General features: G+C 42.0%; 1 protein-coding gene across 1 annotated transcript in view; it reads left to right on the top strand.

Moving 5' to 3' along the window:
- Positions 1 to 24354, top strand: part of UMAD1 (UBAP1-MVB12-associated (UMA) domain containing 1) — a 43960-nt gene extending 19606 nt beyond the window's left edge. The window contains exons 3-4 of the mRNA XM_063450744.1: positions 20476 to 20552; positions 23033 to 24354. Coding sequence (XP_063306814.1) covers positions 20476 to 20552; positions 23033 to 23290 — 335 coding nt within the window. The 3' untranslated portion in view covers positions 23291 to 24354. The remainder of the gene's footprint in view (positions 1 to 20475; positions 20553 to 23032) is intronic.
- Positions 24355 to 24686: the final 332 nt, after the last annotated feature.

Here is a 24686-nt window from a genome sequence, read left to right as displayed (position 1 = left end):
TATATATATGAGAAACTGATAGTGAAGTACATAAAAAAATACAGTAAGGTGAGGGTAAAAAAATCATATGCACTCACACTCCAACTTAGATGCTTGGGCAGAATAATCCGCGCCTGAGGATATAGTGGAGTACAGACTCTATAGGAGGTTCTTTTGGATACAGCTTCTCTTGTAGATATGTAGGAGAAATCAGAGATATATAGTGCAATATGCCAGACTCAATATTAAAATATATAGCTATAAAAGATGTGCACTCATGTGTACTGCAGCCTATACAGTGGCTCCACAGGTATGGCATAAAGTGGTATGATTCACACTCTAGGATATAGGTGCTGGTGGTCTCTCTCCGATTTATACAACTAAAAGAGAAAGTAAAACCAGAATAGTGTAGACTTTAAAAAGTGATAAATGAAAATGAAATAGATGAAAAATACTCACATTTGATAGAGCAAATAGGGATTGCTCTGTCCAACAGGCTTAGGTGGTATTTCAATATCCTTCAAGGATATTGAGTACAGGAATCCAGCAGAAAACAGGTCCAATAAAAAAGTACTTAAAATAAAATAAAAATATAAGGTAAAGGAATTATATAAAACAATATTTAAATACACTTAACATGTTTTAATGGCTTTCTCAAAAGTGTTTACAGAAGGAAGGACCAGAGCTGCTTTAAATATGGGAGGAAAAATAACTGCTGTGTGACATCATAGGTCACATGATCCAAATTCATTAACATTATATTTTTAGAAAAAGGTAAAAGAGCAAAGTATATACTTCCAAGGAGTGTGTGTAGATATGTGTATATATAGTAGAGATTAAAGCCGTATTAGTCCAGTGATGTAGATGTAAAAAACAGATAAAATTTGTATCTTGTAATACCTTTTTATTGGACTAATCTAATTTTTTAATGACAAGCGTTCGGGAGAACCTCCCTTTCTCAGGTCTGAAGCATTTCTGAGCAAGACGACACATAGATAGCTATGTGTCGTCTTGCTCAGAAATGCTTCAGACTTGAGAAAGTGAGCACTTGGAGAGCAGGGTGGGCCAGTGCTCCAATAGCACCAGCTGCTAGATAACAGTCGGACCAGAACTTTTATTTTGCTTAATAGTTTCACTTATGCCTAATTGCACCTCACCTGTATCTGATCAATTAGCTAGCAGACTTTTAGGGAAGGGATCAGCATGCTGCAGAGAGAGGAGGAAAAACCAGAGGAATGGTGTCTTGCAGGTATACTTTTTGTAAATTGGCAAGTGGAAAAGCCACCCAATTCCAGATAGGGACTTGCTGTGTATAGTAAGTGCTCAAGCAAGAGCAAGGAATTTTTGTTTTCTTTATTTTTCACTTTTGAAACACCTGTGTATATATTTCACCAAATAAATCTGAAAACAGAACTGGATGTGTCCTGGACTTTCATTACCCTAGAAGGCTGTGGTTACAAGATCTGTGACAAAAATCCTACCTGGAAGAGAGGTGGTTTGTTACATATGGTGGAGAATGCGGGCAACCACGTAAGCCTGAGGGTAGAAGTCATTTAAAGCTCAACATGGAGGAAGTTATCAAGGCTCTGATCCAATCCACCTCTGTGCAACAGGAGGCTAACAGGAGAGCTACAGAAAACAGTGCAGCCCTGCAGCAACTGGTTCTGGCCCAGGCAGAGTGTGCTAAAGTCCTGGCCAAAGCACAGATGGAGTGCACTGAGTCCTTGGTGAAACAGATTGCTGTGACACAAGCAGAAATGTTTTTAAAGTAGCCCGTGAGGAGCAGCAAAAAGTCACCCAGGGACTACATCAGGAAATCCAAGCTATCTCTGAAAAGTTGAATGGAGACCCTGATGGAAGATACCAGAGGCCAAAGATGATTCGGGCCAGGGCCGGACTGGGATAAAAATTCGGCCCGGGCATTTTTTTATCACAGAGGCCCACTAAGAAGGGGCGGTGCAGAGAGGGTGTGTTTTGTCGTCACTAACGACAAACACGCCCCCTTCTCAAAGTGCAGGCCAGGGCAGACCATGCGCAGAGCTCTGCTAAAGAGCTCTAGCATGAGAAAAAAGCCCTGTACTTGTTCTGCACAGTGCAAGCAAATTTAATAACATGCTTGCACTGTGTTTCCTTGCAACTTGTCTCTGGTGTCTCTATAAATGGATACCAGGAGACAAAAATGCCAGGAAAGAGTATCGTGCTGTGTTTGGAGCCTGCTTGTGGGATTGTGTGTGTTTGTATAGAGTGAGCTGATTGTGGTGTGGTATTGTGTAATAAGGTCGGTTTTAGTCGTGTTGTGTTTGTGGTGTAATGTAGTGCATATGTGGCTAGGGTCTGTAAAGAATGTGTGTATAGGGGATGTAGCAAGTGTGTGCATACAGGCTATAGTGTGTGTGTGTGTGTATATGTGATGTAGTGTTTGTAGAGAGTGTGTGTTTAGGGGTGTAGTATGTGTTTGCTTACAAGGAATCTAGTGTGTGTATAGGGGATCCAGAGTGTGTATGTCAGGAATGTAGTGTGTGTGTGTGTGTGTGTGTGTGAGCGTGTGTGTATATATATATATATATATATATATATATATTTGGAAGTATTGTGTATGTGTGTGGTGCAGTGTGTTGGGGAGGTTCGGTGTGTATGTGAGGGGTGCAGTATGTGTGTATGATGGATGCTGTGTGTGATGTGTGTGAGGGTGCTGTGTATGAGGGTGCTGTGTATGATGTGTGTGAGAGTGCTGTGTATGATGTGTTTTGTGATAGTGCTGAGTGCGATGTGTGTGAGTCCTGAGTGTGATGTGTGTGAGAGTGCTGAGTGTGATAGTGCTGTGGATGATGTGTGTGAGTGCTCAGGGTGATGTGTGTGAGGGTGCTGTGTGTGAGAGTGCCGAGGGTGATAGTGCTGTGGATGATGTGTGAGAGTGCTGTGTGTGATGTGTGTGAGAGTGCTGTGTATGATGTGCTGAGTGTGATGTGTGTGAGTCCTGAGTGTGATGTGTGTATGATGTGTGTGAGAGTGCTGTGTATGATGTGTTTTGTGATAGTGCTGAGTGTGATGTGTGTGTGAGTCCTAAATGTGATGTGTGTGAGAGTGCCAAGTGTGATAGTGCTGTGGATGATGTGCGTGAGTGCTGTGTATGATGTGTTTTGTGATGTGTGTGTGAGTCCTAAATGTGCCGAGTGTGACAGTGCTGTGGATGATGTGTGTGATGTGTGTGAGAGTTCTGTGTGTGATGGGTGTGAGAGTGCTATGTGTGATGGGTGTGAGAGTGCTGAGTGTGATGGGTGTGAGAGTGCTGAGTGTGATGGGAGTGAGAGTGCTGAGTGTGATGGGAGTGAGAGTGCTGAGTGTGATGGGAGTGAGAGTGCTGAGTGTGATGGGAGTGAGAGTGCTGAGTGTGATGGGAGTGAGAGTGCTGAGTGTGATGGGAGTGAGAGTGCTGAGTGTGATGGGAGTGAGAGTGCTGAGTGAGAGGGCTGAGTGTGATGGGAGTGAGAGGGCTGTGTGTGATGGGAGTGAGAGGGCTGTGTGTGATAGTGATGTGTGTGCTGTGTGTGAATGTTAGAAGGGATTGAGTGTTGGGGGGGTAAAATAAAATGAAAGAGTATGCATTATGTCCCCCCCTCCCTTCTTACCTTTAGCCTGGGAGGGGGGACCGGCATGCTGGTGAGTGGGAGGGGGGACCGGCACTCCGACACCATCCCTGGTGGTCCAGTGGTGAGTGAACTCTAGCCTGAGGGCTAGAGTTCACTCTCGCGAGATCCGGTCGTTGCCATGGCAACGCGCCGGATCTCGCGAGAGGAACCCGGCGGAGCTGCAAGATAGAGCTCCGCCGGGTTCTCTACCTCCCTCCCCAGCCGCATGTCTCTCCAAGGGGGCCTGTGAGGGAGATCTCTGATCTCCTCACTGGCCCTTCATTGAAAACAGCGGGGCCGGCGCTCGGATAGTGCCGGCCCTGCATAGACCGGCAGGGGAGATCCTGGGACCTTCCCCTGCCGGCCTCGGCCCATGGCCACCGCGGCCCACCGGGCATTTGCCCGGTGTGCCCGATGGCCAGTCCGGGCCTGATTCGGGCGAGCCACTACCGTCAGAAAATGACTGCATCAGATGATGTTTAGGCGTACCTGCTGGCATTTGAACGCACTGCTGAGAGGGAGGGATGGCCGGTTGATGAGTGGGCAAGCATACTGGCACCGTTCCTAAGTGGAGAGCCGCAGAAGGCATATTATGACCTAGAACCAGCGGATGCAAGTAACTACAGCAAATTGAAAGCTGAAATCTTGGCACGACTGGGTGTAACCTCTGCAGTACGTGCCCAAAGATTCCACTCATGGTCATATTCTTCAGACAAAGCCGCGCGTTCGCAAATGTTTGACCTTATACACCTCGCACGGAAATGGCTACAACCTGAAATCCATTCAGCTAGCCACATTGTGGAAACCTTAGTAATGGACCGGTTTTTGCGTGGTTTACCAGCTGCCCTGCGTCGCTGGGTCAGCCAAAGTGATCCCCATACAGCAGACCAACTGATTGCCTTGGTGGAAAGATATGTGGCTGCAGGAGAACTACTATGTCCTACTTCACAGGAAAACCCCCGCAATCCTAAGCCCCAAGATTCTGCAAGATCTGGTAAGACTGTTCAAGGTTTAAGGGGAGCTGAAGAGCTGCAGCTCTATACACAAAACACCAGGGGGCATCAAGGTCTAATAGGCCTGGGAGAGGAACTAATTGGTGGTCAGATTATACTGTCAAATGTTTCAAGTGCAAAGAGGATGGTCATATGGCCAAGGACTGTCCATTGAAGGATGAACCTATAGAATGCAATATGGGCAAAGATGAGGGAGCACATTCCTTTTTGTTCAACTGTTATGGTTCGGATAATAATGACTTTGATAATAACCAAGTGCTGTGTAACTGTGAATGGAAAAATGTCTAGAGCATTACTTGATTCAGGAAGTATGGTTACATTGGTAGCAGAGTCTATGATACCTTGTGTAAAACCTGATCATGTTCAGAAAATAGGCATTATCTGTGTTCATGGTGATAAAAAAGAATACCCCACCGCAGAAGTAAATATTGGAACCCAGTATGGGACTTTAAATTACAGAGTGGGTGTAGTACCTAGATTAGCCCATGAGGTGGTGATAGGTAGAGATTTTCCCCATTTTTTTTTTTTTTAATTATGGGCAGCTGTAGAAAAGACGAGCCAAAGTTCATCAGCAATAAGTCAGTCTGCTGAAGATATCATGTTCCCTTTCACAAATATTGACTTAGATTTTGACCACTGTGACAGACAAAGGAGAAGGAAAAAATACTGCCCTAAACCAGTTTTAGTGGGAGATAATCCTGTTCAAACTACTGAGGACCCTATTGGCACTGCAGAGTAGGACAATGACTTATTTGATGTTGGGATCAGTCCAGGTAACTTTAAAAGTGCTCAGTGGGAAGATCCCACTATCGTGACCGCTAGAAATAATATGAAAGGGACTCTCCAGCCAAGCAGTTTTACTCACCTGGTTCCAGCGCCGGGAGCCTCGTGAAGCCGCGCCCCCTATTTCGTCAAAATGACGAAGTAGGCGGGCGTGAGCAGGGAGCAATCCGACGCTTCCATTTGGAAGCGTCATTGCTCCCTTGTGCACATGCGCGTCTTCGCCACACATGCGCACATACTTCAGAGGGCGGAATTCATGCGCATGCGCGCGGTGTGTGCGGCCGCGAGCTGAGCTGACTGACAGCTCAGCTCGCGGTCTTGCCCGCCCCCTCTCCTCTCTGACCGGCTGGAGAGAGAAGGCGCGCACACAGTGCCTTCTCTCTCCTGCACACGTCAGACGTATTTTAATACGTCTGACGTGTACAGGGCCTTTTTAGGGCCCTGCATGATAGGAAGTCCCTCTGGTGGCCGTCTGAGTGACGGCCACTGGAGGTATTCCTATCAATCAATGTAAACACTGTATTTTTTCTGAAAATACAGTGTTTACATTAGATTTCCTGCAGGGAGCTATAGATCTCACCTGAACAAATACATTAAGCTGTTCAGGTGACTATAGTGTCCCTTTAAGGTTGTAAATGGGGTTGCTACTCAACCAGGGGAAGCATTGCGTTCCCCTATTTTGAAGTACAAAATGACCTAATGTACCGTGTAGAAAAGAAAGGTTCAGATATCATTAAGCAGCTGTTGGTTCTCCAGACTTAGCAAAAAAACGTACTAAAGTTGGCTCACAGCCACATATTAGGGGGACACTTGGGAGTCGAAAAACTAGAGAGAGTCCTTAGAAGATTCTACTGGCCTGGAGTTTTTGCTGCGATAACTAACTACTGCTCCTCCTGTCCTAAGTGCCAGCACAGGGCTCCTTTCAAAGCTTTTCGCAGTCCACTTGTACCCTTACCCATAATTGATGTGCCTTTTGAAAGGATCGCTATGGACTTAGTAGGGCCACTGGTAAAATCCGCTAGGGGGCACCAGTATATACTAGTCATCTTGGACTATGCTACCCGATACCCTGAGGCCATACCCTTGCGTAATACCTCTGCAAAGTCAATAGCTAAGGAACTTATGTTGATGTTCAGTAGGGTGGGTATCCCTAAAGAAATCCTGACAGACCAGGGAACCCTTTTATGACCAGAGTCACAAAAGAGTTGTGCAGGCTCTTGCAGGTTAAACATCTTAAGACTTCAGTATACCACCCACAGACTGATGGTTTAGTAGAGAGGTTCAACAAAACCCTTAAGAGTATGTTGCGCAAAGTAATTGATGCAGATAGGAAAAATTGGGATTTTTTTTATTGCCATATCTGCTGTTTTCCATTAGGGAAGTTCCACAGGCCTCCACAGGCTTCTCTCCTTTTGAATTGTTATATGGGCGACATCCCCGGGGAATACTAGATATAGCTAAGGAGACCTGGCAACAGGAGACTACTCCTCACAGGAGTGTGATTGAACATATTGCACAAATGCAGGATAGAATGGCCACTGTCATGCCTATTGTCAGGGAACACATGCTGGAAGCCGAGCAGGCTCAGAGAAACCGCTATAATCGTAATGCTAGAGTCAGAGTGTTCCAACCTAGAGACAAGGTATTGGTTCTGGTCCCTACCGTGGAGAGCAAGTTCCTTGCAACTTGGCATGGACCATATGAAATAATAGAAAGAGTCAGTGATGTCAAGTATAAAGTTAACAAAATATACACAAGGTGTATAGTTGTGTAGGCGCTTCCAACTTAAAATAGACAATAAAAGTAAGTGTGACAGAAAGGTGTAATCCCTTAACACCTAAAGGTAAAGTGAAACAATTAAAATAATTCACACCCACTTAGAAAAATATACAGAGTAAAAAGAATATACCACCTATTGCAGATATAGATATGGTGGTTACATCTGTAAAACAAATGAGACATACATAGTGTTTTCCATGTAGGTAAAAACAAACAATTGTATCATATGAGGATTGAACTCACAAGGATGGAGCCTCTTAGGCTCTATGTACTTCGCTCTCGGGTGCCTATTCAGGCTTTCGATAATTTTCAGTTGAAGACCCAGACTCCACGAATTCAAGAGTAAATAAGGGTTTATTAATTGATAAAATATTATATTAAAATATTAATAATATAGGACAAAAATAGGCAGATATATGTATAAAATACAGCGTGGTATGGTACTGCAATAATGGCCAAAATTAAAAGCAGCAAAGCACCACAGCATATACACAAAATAACAATACCGCCAAATGAAAGTCCCAGTAAAAAGTCCAGTAAATGCAGAAGTCCAGAAGCAAGAGGTCAGGGATTTCATCAGAAGAAATAGGGATGTTTTCTCTGTAGTTCCAGGAAAGACTAAAATGATCAAACATGACATTATAACCGAACCAGGGAAAAGGGTTAATCTCAAACGTTATAGAATCCCTGAGGCCCGGAGGGAGGCTATAAACTTAGAGGTTGAAAAAATGTTAAAACCCGGAGTGATTGAAGAGTCCCAGAGTGACTGGAGCAGTCCTATTGTATTACCGCAAATTAAATGGCATCTCAAAATTTGATGCTTATCCCATGCCAAGAATTGATGAGTTGATAGAAAGACTGGGTAAAGCTCGTTATTTAACAACCTTAGATTTAACAAAGGGTTACTGGCAAGTCCCTCTCACTGAACGAGCCAAAGAAAAGACTGCCTTTTCAACACCCAATGGCCTGTTTCAATATACTGTATTGCCATTTGGGTTACATGGTGCACCTGCCACATTCCAACGAATGATGGACAGAGTTCTTAAACCCCATGTTCGTTATGCTGCAGCGTATTTGGATGATGTTGTTATCCACAGCGCAAACTGGGAATCCCACCTCCCCAAAGTTCAAGCAGTGCTTGATGCTATTCGCTCGGCAGGCTTAACTGCCAATCCTTCAAAGTGTACGATTGGCTTGGAGGAAGCGAAGTACTTGGGGTATTCAATTGGGAGAGGATTGGTCAGACCACAGACTGCCAAAGTGGAAGCCATCCAAAAATGGCCACAGCCACTTACGAAAAAACAAGTGAAGGCATTTTTTAGGCTTAACTGGTTACTATAGGAGATTCATTTTTTCAGATTGATTTTTCTAGAGATTTTATAGTACAGACCGATGCTTCTGAAGTGGGATTAAGGGCAGTCCTTTCACAGGAATACCAGGGTGAAGAACACCCTGTCTTTTTTTTTTTTTTAAGCAGGAAGTTGAACCCACATGAGAAGAACTACTCCATTGTTGAGAAGGAATGTCTTGCCATTAAGTGGGCATTAGACTCTCTTAAGTACTATCTGTTGGGGAGAAAGTTCAGATTGGTGACGGACCATGCACTACTTACATGGATGTGTCAAAACAAAGAGAATAACTCCAGGGTAACCAGATGGTTCCTGGGTTTACAGTCTTTTAATTTTACGGTTGAACACAGGGCTTGTCTAAAACAAGGAAATGCTGATGGGCTTTCCAGGATACACTCTCTGTTGTCCATGGTCGCTCACACCCATAGGTATGAGCTGGGTGGGAGGATATGTGAGAGGAAATGTGGTGTGGTAGTTGATGGCATATATATTCGGCCTGATTTACTGAGCAGCAGCCTGAGGTTTGAGAGTTAAATGTCCCAGGGAGAGATGTTAGGTTTGCAAGATGCATTACTGGTACTCTGCAAACCACGGTATGGGTCCCTGGGGCGGAGCACTTGGAGAGCAGGGTGGGACAGTGCTCCAATAGCACCAGCTGCTAGGTAACAGTCGGACCAGAACTTTTATTTTGCTTAATAGTTTCACTTATGCCTAATTGCACCTCACCTGTATCTGATCAATTAGCTAGCAGGCTTTTAGGGAAGGGATCAGCATGCTGCAGAGAGAGGAGGAAAAGCCAGAGGAATGGTGTCTTGCAGGTATACTTTTTGTAAATTGGCAAGTGGAAAAGCCACCCAATTCCAGATAAGGATTTGCTGTGTATAGTAAGTGCTCAAGCAAGAGCAAGGAATTTTTGTTTTGTTTATTTTTCACTTTTGAAACACCTGTGTATATATTTCACCAAATAAATCTGAAAACAGAGCTGGATGTGTCCTGGACTTTCATTACCCTAGAAGGCTGTGGTTACAAGATCTGTGACAAAAATCCTACCTGGAAGGATATTTGGCTATTTTAAATTGTGTGTGTGTGTGTGTGTGTGTATATGTATATGTATATATATATATATATATATATATATATATATATATTATAATTCAACAGACTTGATAATACAAATGTTTGCATCTGATTTTTGTTGGTTTGAGGGACTAGCTTGTAGCAAGGCAGAGATGGGTCTACAAACGTGATGTGATTCTCTACAGGTTATTCACTGAAGTGGGAATTCAAAGTGAATTTCAAATTTAAATCCAGAGTAGCTGACCTGAGAGCCTAGCTGACATGGAGAGACAGCCAGGACTCATGTGGTTCTTGGCAGTATCAATTGTGAGAATCTCTGGGCCTAGTATCCTTCCAACATATACTTGATATGTAAAGTATATAGAGACGTAAATATGGGCTTATGGGGGGGCGGAGCCTAGCTGCGAAGCGGAGAGGTCGCATGGCGCCGGAGCTCCAGAGAAATTCTTACGGAATTAGCACAATCAGACCAGCAAAAACCCTTAAAATCGGCACAAAAACCGGCAAGTGGTGGCTGACCAGACATGGGTCGGAAATCTAAAAAACCGAAGCCGGATCAGCAAGGACACAACCACGATATCGGAGTAATGTGGAGGAAAGCAAACGGAGCACCAGGGCCCAAGATGGCCGCCCTAGCCGACACTTACTCTGACTTCTCCGATGAAATCTCCCTGGAGGAGGACGAGCTCGTTATGCCGAAACCACTGGCTGCTACTACCACACCCCACAGCCCAGACGGGGCGCCGATCACAACCTCAGTATTAAAGTCTCTGCTGGCTAACCTACAGTCCACGCTACAAGGGGACATAGCCACCCTCCGGGTGGAGCTGCAAGGCATAAACTCGAGGCTGGGAGCCATGGAAGTCTCCTCAGCAGCTCACAGCACAAGTATCACCGCCATGCAGAAGGAGATCACGCACCTGCAAAAACAAAATGCGGACTTTGAACGGCGGTTCGCCGCTGTAGAGGATGAACGCCGAGCGACTAACATAAAAGTAAGGGGACTGCCCGATGACATACCTGCCGAGGAGATACCGCACTACACACGCAGGCTACTGGCTGAACTTCTCTCACCGAAAGCAGCCAAAGCCATCCAACTTGACGGCACATTTAGGATCCCAAAACCGGCTAGAGCCCCAGCGACGGCCACTCGAGACCTGATAATACGTTTCCAACACAGGAAGGACAGGGCCGCAACCCTAGCAGCGACCAGAAACAGGGCACAACTCACGTTTGAGGGCCATGCCCTGTCTTTCTTTGCAGATCTCACAGGAGGCACGTTGGCCTGGAGGGGGTCGTTAAAACCCTTCACCACGTTGCTCAGACAAAGGGACATACCATACAGGTGGCGCCCCGACCGCTCCCTTCTAATCCAGAAGGGCGAAGAGAAACATGTGGTCCACGACCTCCACGGGGCACGGGACTTACTTCAGGCTTTGGGCCTACCACAAGATTCTATGCACCGCACGACATCCCAAACTACCAAGAGGCTTCCACACAGCTGGGACCCTGAACGGGCAACAATATTTGTGCCGCGGCGTCCAAGACAGGAGCCTTCTGAAGGAACCGGCACCTAAAGACCCAGAAAGACCCAAGAACTGTTTCCCGACACCAATGGAACAATACGCCTATTTGACATTTTGACTCCTCACTTGGACTTACCACTTACTTAATCCTTCCTCAGCCTCAGTTATATTATTGTTTTCTATTATTATTGGGTTTTATATTATTTTTATTGTTATATAGTATTATTCTATTTTACTATCTCTAATGAGCAACTGAAGCACGTATTACTCTGCCAGGGCGACCGCACACGCGGCCTCCTCTCCGCTCCTACCACTCTCTGTTACCACGCTAGGCAACACTCAGACCCCCCCTCCTGTCGGCCCGGAAGACCCACAGGGTGACAAATGAGGGAATAGCGAAATGACACACCAACACCTCCGCAACCCAGTAGCTAAAAACGACCCGAATTAATTATAACTAGTTGCACGACACAGTCGCACGCAAATATTACTATACTCTGAGACACAGGACGTGCAGCACGCTGTTACCTTTTAGTCTACACCACGACAACACCTAACATCGCCTACTGGTAGGGAGACTACCTCCTAGAAGCGGAATACATAACCCCGACGCGAAGCCCCAAACTAGGGTTACTCCGCTAATTACTAGACTACCCAGCAAAAAATTACACAACAAAGGGCACCTCCATAAGACAGGAGTAAAAATGCACTGATATAACTAATTTAACCAGCTTCGCAACATACAAATACCACGCAGGATAACACAACAGAATGTGTGAAATCAAGCCAAGATACCCTATCTATACGTCTGAAATATTCAGGCACTGTTTACCTGTGTTTACTTGATTTTTAAATGAGACACCAATATCTTAGAACTCATAATTTAAGCGGTCGACCCACTCGAGACCCAACAAAATAGAAGTATGACATAAACGAGTATTTACCATGTTTTTGTTTTTTAGTTTAACTCTGTTTTTATCGAGACATATTCACATATAAAAAATAAAATGTGCAATTTATATATGCCATGACCATGTCAGCCGATGACGGATCTGTAACCGCTGTTGTGGCGCTGCAGACCACTCTGTTTTGTATTTTAATGCACAAGAAAAATAAAGAATTTAAAAAAAAATATATGGGCTTATGGAATCTTTATTGGGAGGGCTTGAAAAAGGTACATGATTCTTGGCAAAATGTTCATGTTGGTCACAAACACATGCCCATGCTAGAAGATGTGCCAGTGTCCGGTCAGCAAAATTCTTTGGATAAGTAGCCAGCATAGGTAAGAAGTTAGTTGGTTAAATTGTTAGTAATCCAAGTGCCCAAGTAATTGATGGCTGAGTCACTCCACCCTTCTTTGGCTTTTTAGATTGTTGGAAGATTTGCAGCAGTTCTATTAGAAAGAAAGAGCTATAATCCCTGTTTTGTAATTTTTAATTCCTCAGTGATAATGCCAGCTGCTTTAATTATCCAACCCTGGCATGTTTTCTTTTACACGGCCTTGTAATTCTCCCCATATTTCAGGCTATTTAGGTGGCTATGGTGCTGTCTATATCATACAGTGGAGACATTTTTCATAAAAATAAGACCCAAAAATTGCCGATTCAATGCTTGATCATATCATATTTTGGTCTTGTGTGGTTTATGTATGTCCAAGACAAATAAAGGGCTACGTCGGTTACTGCAGATTAAAATTTGCATTGTAAATTTTATTAAGCATAGAGTCTATCTCTGTGTGTGTGCTTGTTAGCAAGTTATAAACCAGCTCCCATAAAGCTTTGCATGCCTTAGAATGACAAAGCATCATGGGAGTTGTAGCTTTAAAACATCCGGGGATCAACCTTTTGGGCACCCCTGTTATAACTCTACATATATATATAGTCAATACATTGTTAAACACAGACCTGCAAACACCAGTTAAGCCTTACGATTTGCTTTCCCCACAGAAAGCTCAAATTTGCAGTGATGTTACTACTGCAAGGGATTCTAGGTGGGCATATACAAATTAGTTCAATTAGTTTGTTGTTGTTTTTTTACCATACAATGTACAAAGCATAAACCCCACAAGTTGCAAGTCCACTTTAAAGGGACACCGTAGTCACTATAACCATTCCATCTTATTGAATTTGCTATAGTGCCTGAAGTCCCCTGGCACTATTTCTACATTCAGTGTTCAACCTTTTTTTGAGCAGTTTTACACAAGCTTTTTTTTTTTGTGAAGCCAAGTCAAAAATTGCACAATTCCTCATAGCCATACAAATTCATACCTGCCATGGCATTGTGATAGGCTGACACTCTCCGCCAATCACAGCCGCTTATTTCTGCTCAGATTAATGCTTCCACTTTAGCCCAAGCAGGACAGAAGAGAGAGGTTGCGGGGGACTCTTGTTTAGCATTAAAACATTAAAAACGTGTTAATGCTGAATGAAAGAACAGTGGCTGGGGACTCCAGACACTATAACTACTTCAATTATATGAAGTGTTGTCTACAGGGTCCCTTTAAAAGTGCAGTGTTCTCTGCCCACACATTCAGTGATTTAAATTTCAGTTGTACTGAAATAGAACAATAACCAAAAAACACGCATCTTCATCCCCTTTATTCTGACAGCATAAAATAAATTATATTGTGTGTTAAATACTACACTAGCACGTAAAATTTCTTGGCAGGACATACAATGGGGGGTAAAAAAGAAGGTTGCAGTAAAGAACATCTACAGCAGTGTGCCCAAAAGATAAATCCCCACATGTTTTGAAATTTCAGTTCCCATGATGCTGTGTCATTCTAAAGGCATGCAAAGCATCATGGCAGTTGTAGTTCTAAAACATCTGGGGATCTACGTTCCAGGCACTTTTAATCTACAGTAAGTATTTCTTGTAAATGGATCAGATCTGATACATCTAAAATCAACACTTAGTGTTGATGTCACATTGTGCAACTTCCTTTTTATTTTCCTTTTACAATGTATTGTATTCCTTTTAGTTGAAAAGAGAGGGATTCGTTGAAATTCTTTTTGCTGCCTACCCTATTTTCCTAAACATCAGAGATTTACTTAATTCTCTGCCATTTAGGAGTTTAAAGGGACACTATACTTAATTTTCATTCCTGGGCTGCTATACGATCTCAAAGGCAACATAGGCCAAGCAAACCAATCTGGCAAATTTCCATGTGCAAATATGGAAAAGGGGAAAGTCCTACATTTGACCCCTGTAAGTTGGCAAAAAACCATTAAACCTGTACATTGGGGGCACTGTTGTACTCTGGAGATGTTGCTGAACACATATTGGGATGTTTTTTGTCAGTAACACATAACAGAAACTGATAATCCATGCCTAAAGTACAATGTGAGAGAAAAATAACACAAAAAATGACTACCCAAAAGTCTGAAAAAGACTGGTGGTAGACTTGGTGCATGGAAAGTGCTAAAATACAACCGTTTGAAACACCCTAGGGTGTCTACTTTTCAAAAATATATGGTTTGATGGGGGTAAATTACATTGCCCAGCTTCAAAAATGTCAAAAATGTCTTCAAAAAGCTGAGAAAATTCCAAGTTGGAAAACTGGAATGCACACCCTCCAAATAAGGTTTTTTAGCCCCCAGAGATGTTGCTGAACACATATTCGGGTGTTCTTTGGCAGTAATCCTTAAAGGACCACTCTAGTGCCAGGAAAGCATACTCGTTTTCCTGGCACCAGAGTGCCCTGAGGGTGCCCCCACCCTCAGGGACCCCCTCCCGCCTGGCTCTGGAAAGGGTAAAGGGGTAAAAACTTACCTTTTTCCAGCGCTGGGCGGGGAGCTCTCCGCCTCTGTTCCTCCCCGTCGGCTGAATGCAAGAGCTGCGCGCGCATTCAGCTATGGACGCTTGCGTGCTCTCACTGTGATTTTCACAGTGAGAATCACGCAAGCGCCTCTAGCGGCTGTCAGTGAGACAGCCACTAGAGGAAATAGGGGAAGGCTTAACTAATTGATAAACATAGCAGTTTCTCTGAAACTGCTATGTTTATAAAAAAAATTAGTTAACCCTAGCTGGACCTGGCACCCAGACCACTTCATTAAGCTGAAGTGGTCTGGGTGCCTAGAGTGGTCCTTTAAAGTTCTCCATACATGTATTCTTAAATTGCTTTGTGTGTCAAAGAAATCACCAGTTATTATTATTTTAATTTGGCATAGATTGCTGGTAAAATGGTTGCATGAAAAGAGTCAGGGATTCCTGACCGATATCAGTGTTACAATGTAATGTTTTATTGGGGGGGGGGTACTTAATGCCATATAACTTTAAAAAAAAAAACCATTGGGCATTTATAAAAACTCAGGACAAAATTTAGAAACTATTTAGCGCAGGTGTTTTTTGGCGGTTGTAGATGCGTAACAGATTTTGGGGGTCACATTTAGAAAGTGTGTTTTTTTTTTTTTTTTTTTTAAATTTCATCATATTTAATAATTTTTTTTATAGTAAATTATACAATACGATGAAAATAATGGTATATTTAGAAAGACCATTTAATGGCAAAAAATATATATTTATATATATATATATATATATATATATATATATATATATATATATATATAATATGTGTGGGTACAGTAAATGAGTAAGAGACAAATTACAGCTAAACACAAACACAGCAGAAATGTAAAAAGAGCCCTGGTCCTTAACGGTAAGAACATTGAAAAACTATCTGTTCACTAAGGCGTTAAGTTAACGTTGTTTTGGTGCTTAGGGTATCCCTTCAGTCTTGCAACATTGAGCCTGATAGGTCGATAACACAAGGTTAATAGCAAAAAAAGAAAGCTGATGCCTTCATGATTTAGTTATATTTCACAGGCTGAAGGTTAAGGATAGCCAAATGCATTGATCAATCTAATAAGTGACAGAGTAATTAACATGTAATTTTCCTTATGGACTTTGCAATGTGTATTCATTTGTTTAAAGGACCACTATAGTGCCCCCACCCTCATTGTCCCACTCCCGCCGGGCTGAAGGGGGAGGAAGGGAACACTCACCTTTCTCCAGCGCCGGGCTCCCTCAGCGCTGGGGACTCTTCTCCTCCTTCGGTCATCATCGGAATTCTCAATGCTTTCCTATGGACGCTGGCGTCTTCTCACTGTGAAAATCACAGTGAGAAGCGAGGAAGCGCCTGTAGCGGCGGTCAATGAGACGGCCACTAGAGGCTGGATTAACCCATAGGTAAACATAGCAGTTTCTCTGAAACTGCTATGTTTACAGCTGGCAGGGTTAACCTTAGATGGACCTGGCACCCAGACCACTTCATTGAGCTGAAGTGGTCTGGGTGCCTATAGTGGTCATTTGGAGTTAAAAAATGTTTTGCATATGTGTAATTGTTAGGTTGTTAATTTTGATATGCTCTATTGTGGTTAGAGTACGTATTTGTCTTTTAATTCATACAACTTATCAGCCCTTTCACTACCTAGCACTTTTTGATAGAAAACATGTTCGCGTAATATTTATTTGCAGCAAGGGATGCACAGCTAACATATATAACACCACCATTTTGTGTACTGATTTCTTTGCATTTAAATTGCGGAATTTACACAATTTTTTTTTTTTCCATGTATTTGTAAATTTGGAAAATGAAAAACTTTAGACAGTATAAGTATTAAAATGTCTGCATTTTAGCATAATTCCAACATACAGGAAATACAGTTAAATTATATTTCTAAAATAAAGATACCATATTTAAACCTGCTATAGCAATCTTTTGTCAATCTCGGGAAAGCTAATGTAATGCTGACTGTGAAATGGTAAAGTCCATTCACTCCTCCCATCCCTGATATTTCCTTAACTGTTTGGAAATAGGGGGTAAATTCACATTTTCAGCAAGCTTCCAGGAATTATACCAGTGACTAATCGTTTCTGGCAGAGAAATTTGTTTCTCTATAGACTGGTAAAAAAAATCCTACAGTGCAGGCGGGGCCTGATTGGCATGGTGGAGAGACGTGTATTGATAAAGCTCCTCTCCTATACTGACTAATATGCAGACTTCTGCCTAACCTAGCTTGATTTGGGTCGAATCCAGGGCTTAACCTGCTTCTTGACCCAGCTGAGAATCCCCGCAGGGCTCAAAGATTCGACGTGAGCTCATTTGTGGCACATTTTGGACCATGTGGCCTAAGTCACACCAGACGGGAGAAGCGTCCGATCTCCCGGAACGGGGCTATACAACGGCAATTAATGAAGAACAGATACCCTGTTTCCCCCTCTGGACCAGTGGGGGTGATCCCGGTCCATCCCTGGGAAGCTGCCCTTACAGAACATGACCATGGGGTGAAACCATGTCAGCTACTGCAAAATCTGACTAATCACCTAAGATGGCGGTTGCTGTGAGGATCTCCAGCAACACAGGAGAAAGGCAAGATATCTTGTCCAGACTGGACAGAATCTTTGAAGATTTCTGGCAGAGAGTGGAGAGCAGGATGCAGAACCCTCCCTCAAGACCGCCGGGTAACTACTCCACACTACAGCCAATACATACCCAGCAGCAGCCTGTGGCGCCATCAGTGCTCAAGACCCCAACATGGCAGCGAACCATGAAGAGCTTATCGATCCAGCGCAGGAAAGCAAGCAAGAGGGATGCACCGCAGTCCAACACAGAGACTCTTCAACTGTCTGAGGTGCCAGGAGTAACCCTGATCTGGTCATATGGAACAACCTGCTGGCATACACTGAGGCCCGTAGGACCGTCATTGCTCTTAAAGCCTCAGGACTCTTCAATGCCCCTAGCTGGCATAGGCTGATACAGGTGCCAGGGCTGCACAAAGAAGAGCTATTGCCCTTCATCTTACCCTCACACCAAGGGGGTAATTTCTGTGACACTGCTCTCAATCATCCTTTCTCTAATCTCTTGTATCACCTCTGGCCTACTCTTTACAACATGCAATCAGCTGGGGGCCTCCCTGAGAAACTTTCCTGTTAATATTCATGTTGATGTATTCTTGTCTCTATCTTTAACCTTAAGAATGTCTGTGTCTTAGTTACACTATCTGTCGACTAACTATACAGGGAGTGCAGAATTATTAGGCAAGTTGTATTTTTGAGGATTAATTTTATTATTGAACAACAACCATGTTCTCAATGAACCCAAAAAACTCATTAATATCAAAGCTGAATATTTTTGGAAGTAGTTTTTAGTTTGTTTTTAGTTATAGCTATTTTAGGGGGATATCTGTGTGTGCAGGTGACTATTACTGTGCATAATTATTAGGCAACTTAACAAAAAACAAATATATACCCATTTCAATTATTTATTTTTACCAGTGAAACCAATATAACATCTCAACATTCACAAATATACATTTCTGACATTCAAAAACATAACAAAAACAAATCAGTGACCAATATTGCCACCTTTCTTTGCAAGGACACTCAAAAGCCTGCCATCCATGGATTCTGTCAGTGTTTTGATCTGTTCACCATCAACATTGCGTGCAGCAGCAACCACAGCCTCCCAGACACTGTTCAGAGAGGTGTACTGTTTTCCCTCCTTGTAAATCTCACATTTGATGATGGACCACAGGTTCTCAATGGGGTTCAGATCAGGTGAACAAGGAGGCCATGTCATTAGATTTTCTTCTTTTATACCCTTTCTTGCCAGCCACGCTGTGGAGTACTTGGACGCGTGTGATGGAGCATTGTCCTGCATGAAAATCATGTTTTTCTTGAAGGATGCAGACTTCTTCCTGTACCACTGCTTGAAGAAGGTGTCTTCCAGAAACTGGGAGTTGAGCTTGACTCCATCCTCAACCCGAAAAGGCCCCACAAGCTCATCTTTGATGATACCAGCCCAAACCAGTACTCCACCTCCACCTTGCTGGCGTCTGAGTTAGACTGGAGCTCTCTGCCCTTTACCAATCCATCCATCTGGCCCATCAAGACTCACTCTCATTTCATCAGTCCATAAAACCTTAGAAAAATCAGTCTTGAGATATTTCTTGGCCCAGTCTTGACGTTTCAGCTTGTGTGTCTTGTTCAGTGGTGGTCGTCTTTCAGCCTTTCTTACCTTGGCCATGTCTCTGAGTATTGCACACCTTGTGCTTTCGGGCACTCCAGTGATGTTGCAGCTCTGAAATATGGCCAGACTGGTGGCAAGTGGCATCTTGGCAGCTGCACGCTTGACTTTTCTCAGTTCATGGGCAGTTACTTTGCGCCTTGGTTTCTCCACACGCTTCTTGCGACCCTGTTGACTATTTTGAATGAAACGCTTGATTGTTCGATGATCACGCTTCAGAAGCTTTGCAATTTTAAGAGTGCTGCATCCCTCTGCAAGATATCTCACTATTTTTTACTGTTCTGAGCCTGTCAAGTCCTTCTTTTGACCCATTTTGCCAAAGGAAAGGAGGTTGCCTAATAATTATGCACACCTGATATAGGGTGTTGATGTCATTAGACCACACCCCTTCTCATTACAGAGATGCACATCACCTAATATGCTTAATTGGTAGTAGGCTTTCGAGCCTATACAGCTTGGAGTAAGACAACATGCATAAAGAGGATGATGTGGTCAAAATACTCATTTGCCTAATAATTCTGCACGCAGTGTATACAGTAATTTGCTTAGACACGTTAAACTTAACTGGATTACTAATCTATCTATACAAAAATTGTGCTAACTTTCTCTGATTGCCATGCTACTATCTTATATTGTATGTTATTACTTTGCTTATCATTGCTGTCGTGGCATCATAAGCTTGTTTTGTTATCTATGGCACAGCAAAAATAAAAGAATACAAATAAAATAATAATAAAAATCCTAGAGTATAAATGAGGGTGATTTAGCCTTTATGCACTACATTTCATTCTTATTAATACATGAAAATAAAAAAAAGTTTATACTAAATTCTAGTAGTGAAATCATTAAACGGTGATGGTTTTACATTTCGTCAAATTAGGTGAAGGAATTGGTGGTGTTTGCTCATGCTAATACTTAAAAAAATATTTTTAGTGAATATTCAAGTCAATTGTGTTGTTGAATTCATGAAGTATCCAATAGTACAATATGACAACTCTTCTTTGGAGTATTCCTTTAAATGGCAGCCAATAAAAGAACAACACTTTATTTATTTTTTGTATTTTTAAAGACAAAACTGAAATAGTATAGTAATAATACTTTTCTATATTTTCTACATATCCATATATATATATATACCGTATATTTATTAATTCTTGCAAAATTCCGTAGTGTTGGGGAATATTCCATCCCAATATACTATGTAAATAAATGGGACATTTGGATGTGTAGACACATAGTACAGACTACAAGCGTCTAGAAAGGGATCACACAAAATAATGGCAATAAACTTATCATTTATTTCTTGTGTAGGACAAACCTCTACAGAACAGAGAACTGACAGGCCTGCATTTCCTGGGACAGAATTTACATACAGTCAGCCTTTCCAGGTAATGTTTGTCCAATATAAAATTGGTACCCACCTTTATTGTTGCACTTAAAAGAATAAAAACTTTTTTTTTTTTTGGTGGATGTTTGATTAACCGGGTATTTGCTGTGGCCTCTCGGAATTAAAATGGAATCTAAGAAAGGTCATGGGATAATGGAAGAGTATGTGTTACAAATGAGCAGTGCCTCAGAGTTCCTCAGAGCATGAAATATTCACGCAATCCCTATGTCTGTCTGAAAGCCTCTTCTAATTCTGTTCCACAGTGAATATTCTGCCCATCACATTACATCTATTATGTGCTTTGCAGAGAAGGCTGCTGAAATGTGCTCTTCACTTTCTACATACTTTGAAAGTATAATCGTGCACAAAATACTTTTTTTTTTTTATTAATAAAGCTAGTAATTAGCATTTTTATATCTGTTGTATTCAGTATTTCCTGTTTTTATTCTTTGTGTTAACAATGCATTTTTTACTTTTTTTTTTTTTTTTAACTGCCAAATTATACTCCAGTTCTTAAGTGTTTTGCATGATAATGGTGATATGAATCACTCTTAATCTTATTATAGCGACAATTGGCTGTCAAAAGTACATTACGTTTTTATGGCATGTGTACAAGTTCCTGATAAGGTTTAGTTTGAACAGTTTAATAATTTAACACATTAAAGAGAATTTATCATTAACCCATGCTGTTATGTATAGATTTTTTTTTCTTTCTTTTAATGCATTATTGACACAGGTAGGTTATTTATAACAAGTTAAAAGGCACTTGTCATGCCAGGAACAACTTATGCTCTTTTTAAAGAACATTTATTTTTACCTCTACATTGTCCTAGCGGTTTTGCTAGCAAATGTATAAATTGCAAGAAAAAGCGGTTTAAAAAACAAGCCTTTCTCCCACTTTTCAATGAATTCTTCAGCATAGACGTCTATGCCGGAGAATTGATTGATAAGGGAGTACAGAAAAGACCTCCCACAGGCGTTCCTTCTGTTCTTCACAAATAGCAGCCACAGTGGTAAATCACTAGCCAATGTAAGTATCCTTAAGCAGATTTTATTTTACAACAAGGTACAGTAACAATTTGGCTCCGCTATTGGGTTTTTATCAAGCTTCAATACAGAGTACATTTCACATAAACAAAATAGAGCACTCGCTGATCAATGGAGTCGGTGGGTGCACTTTGGGGTGGTGGGGGAGGTAGAAGTGACATTCAGCGAACAGACGTCACATGTACTTCGGCATCCCCACCCCCTCCAAAAAAAAAAAACACAAATTACAAGTCTTATAAATAAATAGACAAGCAAACAAAAGAGCATGCTAGTAAGGGCTTGCAATCCTTATAAAGACTTAAAAACTCTCCATATGCAGCAGGTTATAAAAAAAAGATATAGCCAAATGAAATGTTGCCCTACCTTGATCCAAAATAACATCTGCTTACAGATACCACTTACAGATACCACATGTGTCCAGTTTGTCTTCAAACTGCTAGATAACCGCCATACCCTTCGTGGTAGAACCTTTGTAGAGGGGTCCTCTTTATGTTTATGTGTGTGTTCTCACCTAGATTTTCTCCATTGAGACACTGACATGCTAGCAATGAAGTGATTGTTATATATTTACTTCTCCAGATCTATGTCCTAAACGAAGCTATCTTAGTGTTCCTGGATGACGTTATTGCATTGCCTTCATTTGCCAACTCTTGCTTGCGCTGTGAAAATCCAGCGCATGTCCACTTTGTAGACCTTGGCATTCGTTTTTGTCAGAATTTTGGCTATTCGTCCATTTGTTCGGAAGACGAATAAATAGAACTTAAAGCGAATTAACTGAAGACCAAAGTGCTTCTTGGGAAAAATGTTGGCCTTCAATTATTTTTGTTCATTCTAGTTGGTTACAAGGAGGGACTACCTGGTGGGGGCCTTAAATAATAATGGGGGACCTATAGTCCCCATCAGCCCCTACCCATTGGCGGCGGGTAGGGGCCCTAAATAATAATGGGGGATCCTATTGTCTTACCCAACCATTGGCGGCGGATCGGGCCCTAAAAGATAATATGATGGGACCTATTGTCCCCTCCCCTAGTCGCCACCCAATGGTGGTGGGTGGGGGTCCTAAATGATAATGGGGCGGAGCCTTCCATTTATAAAATACATGTAGAATGAAGAAAAAGGAAAACTAGTAGGAAAGCTGAAGAGAAGGTGATTGGGAAACTGTTAGTATGGCGTGACAGTGCCACTTTAAGGATACAATGGATACTAACCCAGGCTCCTGGCACTTCACCAACCTATTTAAATTCAAAAGGCACATTGTAGGAGCTGAAAACAGGTGCCTACTCTGCCTAATTGGAAAGCTGTCCCTGTCTCCATCACTAATTCTAATCAGAAAAAAATTATATTGTGTCTGTGTGTAATTATAATAATTGAGACTGTAAGTCTCAATGTAATTTCCTGATTTTATATTATTAATCTTTGTTTGTTTTGTTTTAGAAACCTGCAGAAAGCACACCAAATGTTAATGTAGATGGAACCGGAGCCCCCAGGCTCACCAGTGAAATGTCTGAGGGAAGCAACTTGATGGCTGAACTTCTAAATGATATCCCTTTCATTTTGGCGCCTCATGTCCAGGAAGTACAGAACATTTGTAGCGAGCTTCCTGAAAGGGTTCCAGTATACAATCTGGAAGAGAACTTTGCAAGATTTCACTATGACTTTACCTTAGAAAACTCTGTGCTTTGTGGGATTTAATTGATTGCATGTCCTGTGTTTAAACCTTCTCTTCACCCTAGGCACTTTGCATTAAAAGTGGCATAAATAGCAACAAAAGCTCATGTTTCCAAAGAGACGTATATACTAAGTATTTGAAGGCATGATTACTTTAAAGGGGAAGAATCGCAATCTGGGTTATTTGCTAAAGTGACATTTCAAAGTGAATTACACATTTTTGGACGAAGTAGCTGAACTGAATTAGATCATTTTTTCAGTTCAAAATTAAATTCAAAATTCATTTGGAATTCTCTCTTTAGTGAATAACTATTGTATTTGTTTAGTGCTATCCCGTTGTTTACGATTTGACCGTGCCAGCTATTCCCGCCTATTGTATGCCTGTTAGTTTAGTTAATGCCACAAATATTGATCTCGTCTAGTAAATCGTGACGTAGTAGTAATGACTTACAGGGACAGTCTAAGCACCATAACTACTACATGTCATTCTAGTGAGTATATATCCTTCCTCTAGATCCCAGGTCAAATCATTCTTGAGTGATTTGACATTCGCAGCCTGCCCCCTTTTGCTCGCCCGATTGCTGATCCAATAGTTCCACACCTATCCCTTTCAAATATGTCATTTGTGGACAAAATGGATATTTCTAGATTATGGTTATGAGGTGAGGAGGCAATTCAGTGAACGAGGGCTGCGTAGCCCTGGATGCCTCAGAGCTCCTAGTTTTCTTCAAACTATTTAAAAACTGTTTGATTCAAAGGAAGAGGATACCACCTGCAGCCTCGTAGCACCATAACCACCAGCATGTTTTGTTTATGGTGTTTGGTATGCTCATCGAATTTTGCTACTTCCGACTTCTGAAGTACTGATAAATGCTCATAAGAGGAAAGAGGATATATTATACACATTTTAAATGTTGCTGTTCTCTTGTTTACAGTTTGTGTGTCAGGGTTTTTATTGTGTTTTCTAGTTTCTTATTTGGAGGGGATAGAGATCCCACTGTACTCTTGTTAAATAATTATACTGTGTATTGTAAGAGGTGCTGCTACCCTATGCTGATAAGTGTAGACCAGAAAACACAAAATCTCCCTAATTGCAAAATGCAAAAATGGCTGTGAGCCACTTTTGTCTGCTTTAGGATTTTAGCACTGATTATCAGTCATATTTCCACTACAATTAAATTACACATGTGATCAACATTTTATGTCATTATCTTTTAGGTACAAGGTATAGCGTAATTTCCTGATATTTTTTCTGGTACGTTTCTGCTATGTTTGCATTTGTTCCTTCTCAATTCCACCTTTAAAGGGACATTAGAGGCACCCAGACCATATATTCTCAATGACATGGTGTTGGTGCAGCTCCATGTCCTTTTTCAAGCCTACATTGCTGTTCTGTAAACAATGTTTAAATTGCAGGTTA

Source organism: Pelobates fuscus, chromosome 4 (genome assembly GCF_036172605.1).
Source record: "Pelobates fuscus isolate aPelFus1 chromosome 4, aPelFus1.pri, whole genome shotgun sequence".
Taxonomy (NCBI): Eukaryota; Metazoa; Chordata; class Amphibia; order Anura; family Pelobatidae; genus Pelobates; species Pelobates fuscus.
Note: the sequence above shows the minus strand (reverse complement) of the source record. Positions and strands in the feature narration are given on the sequence as shown.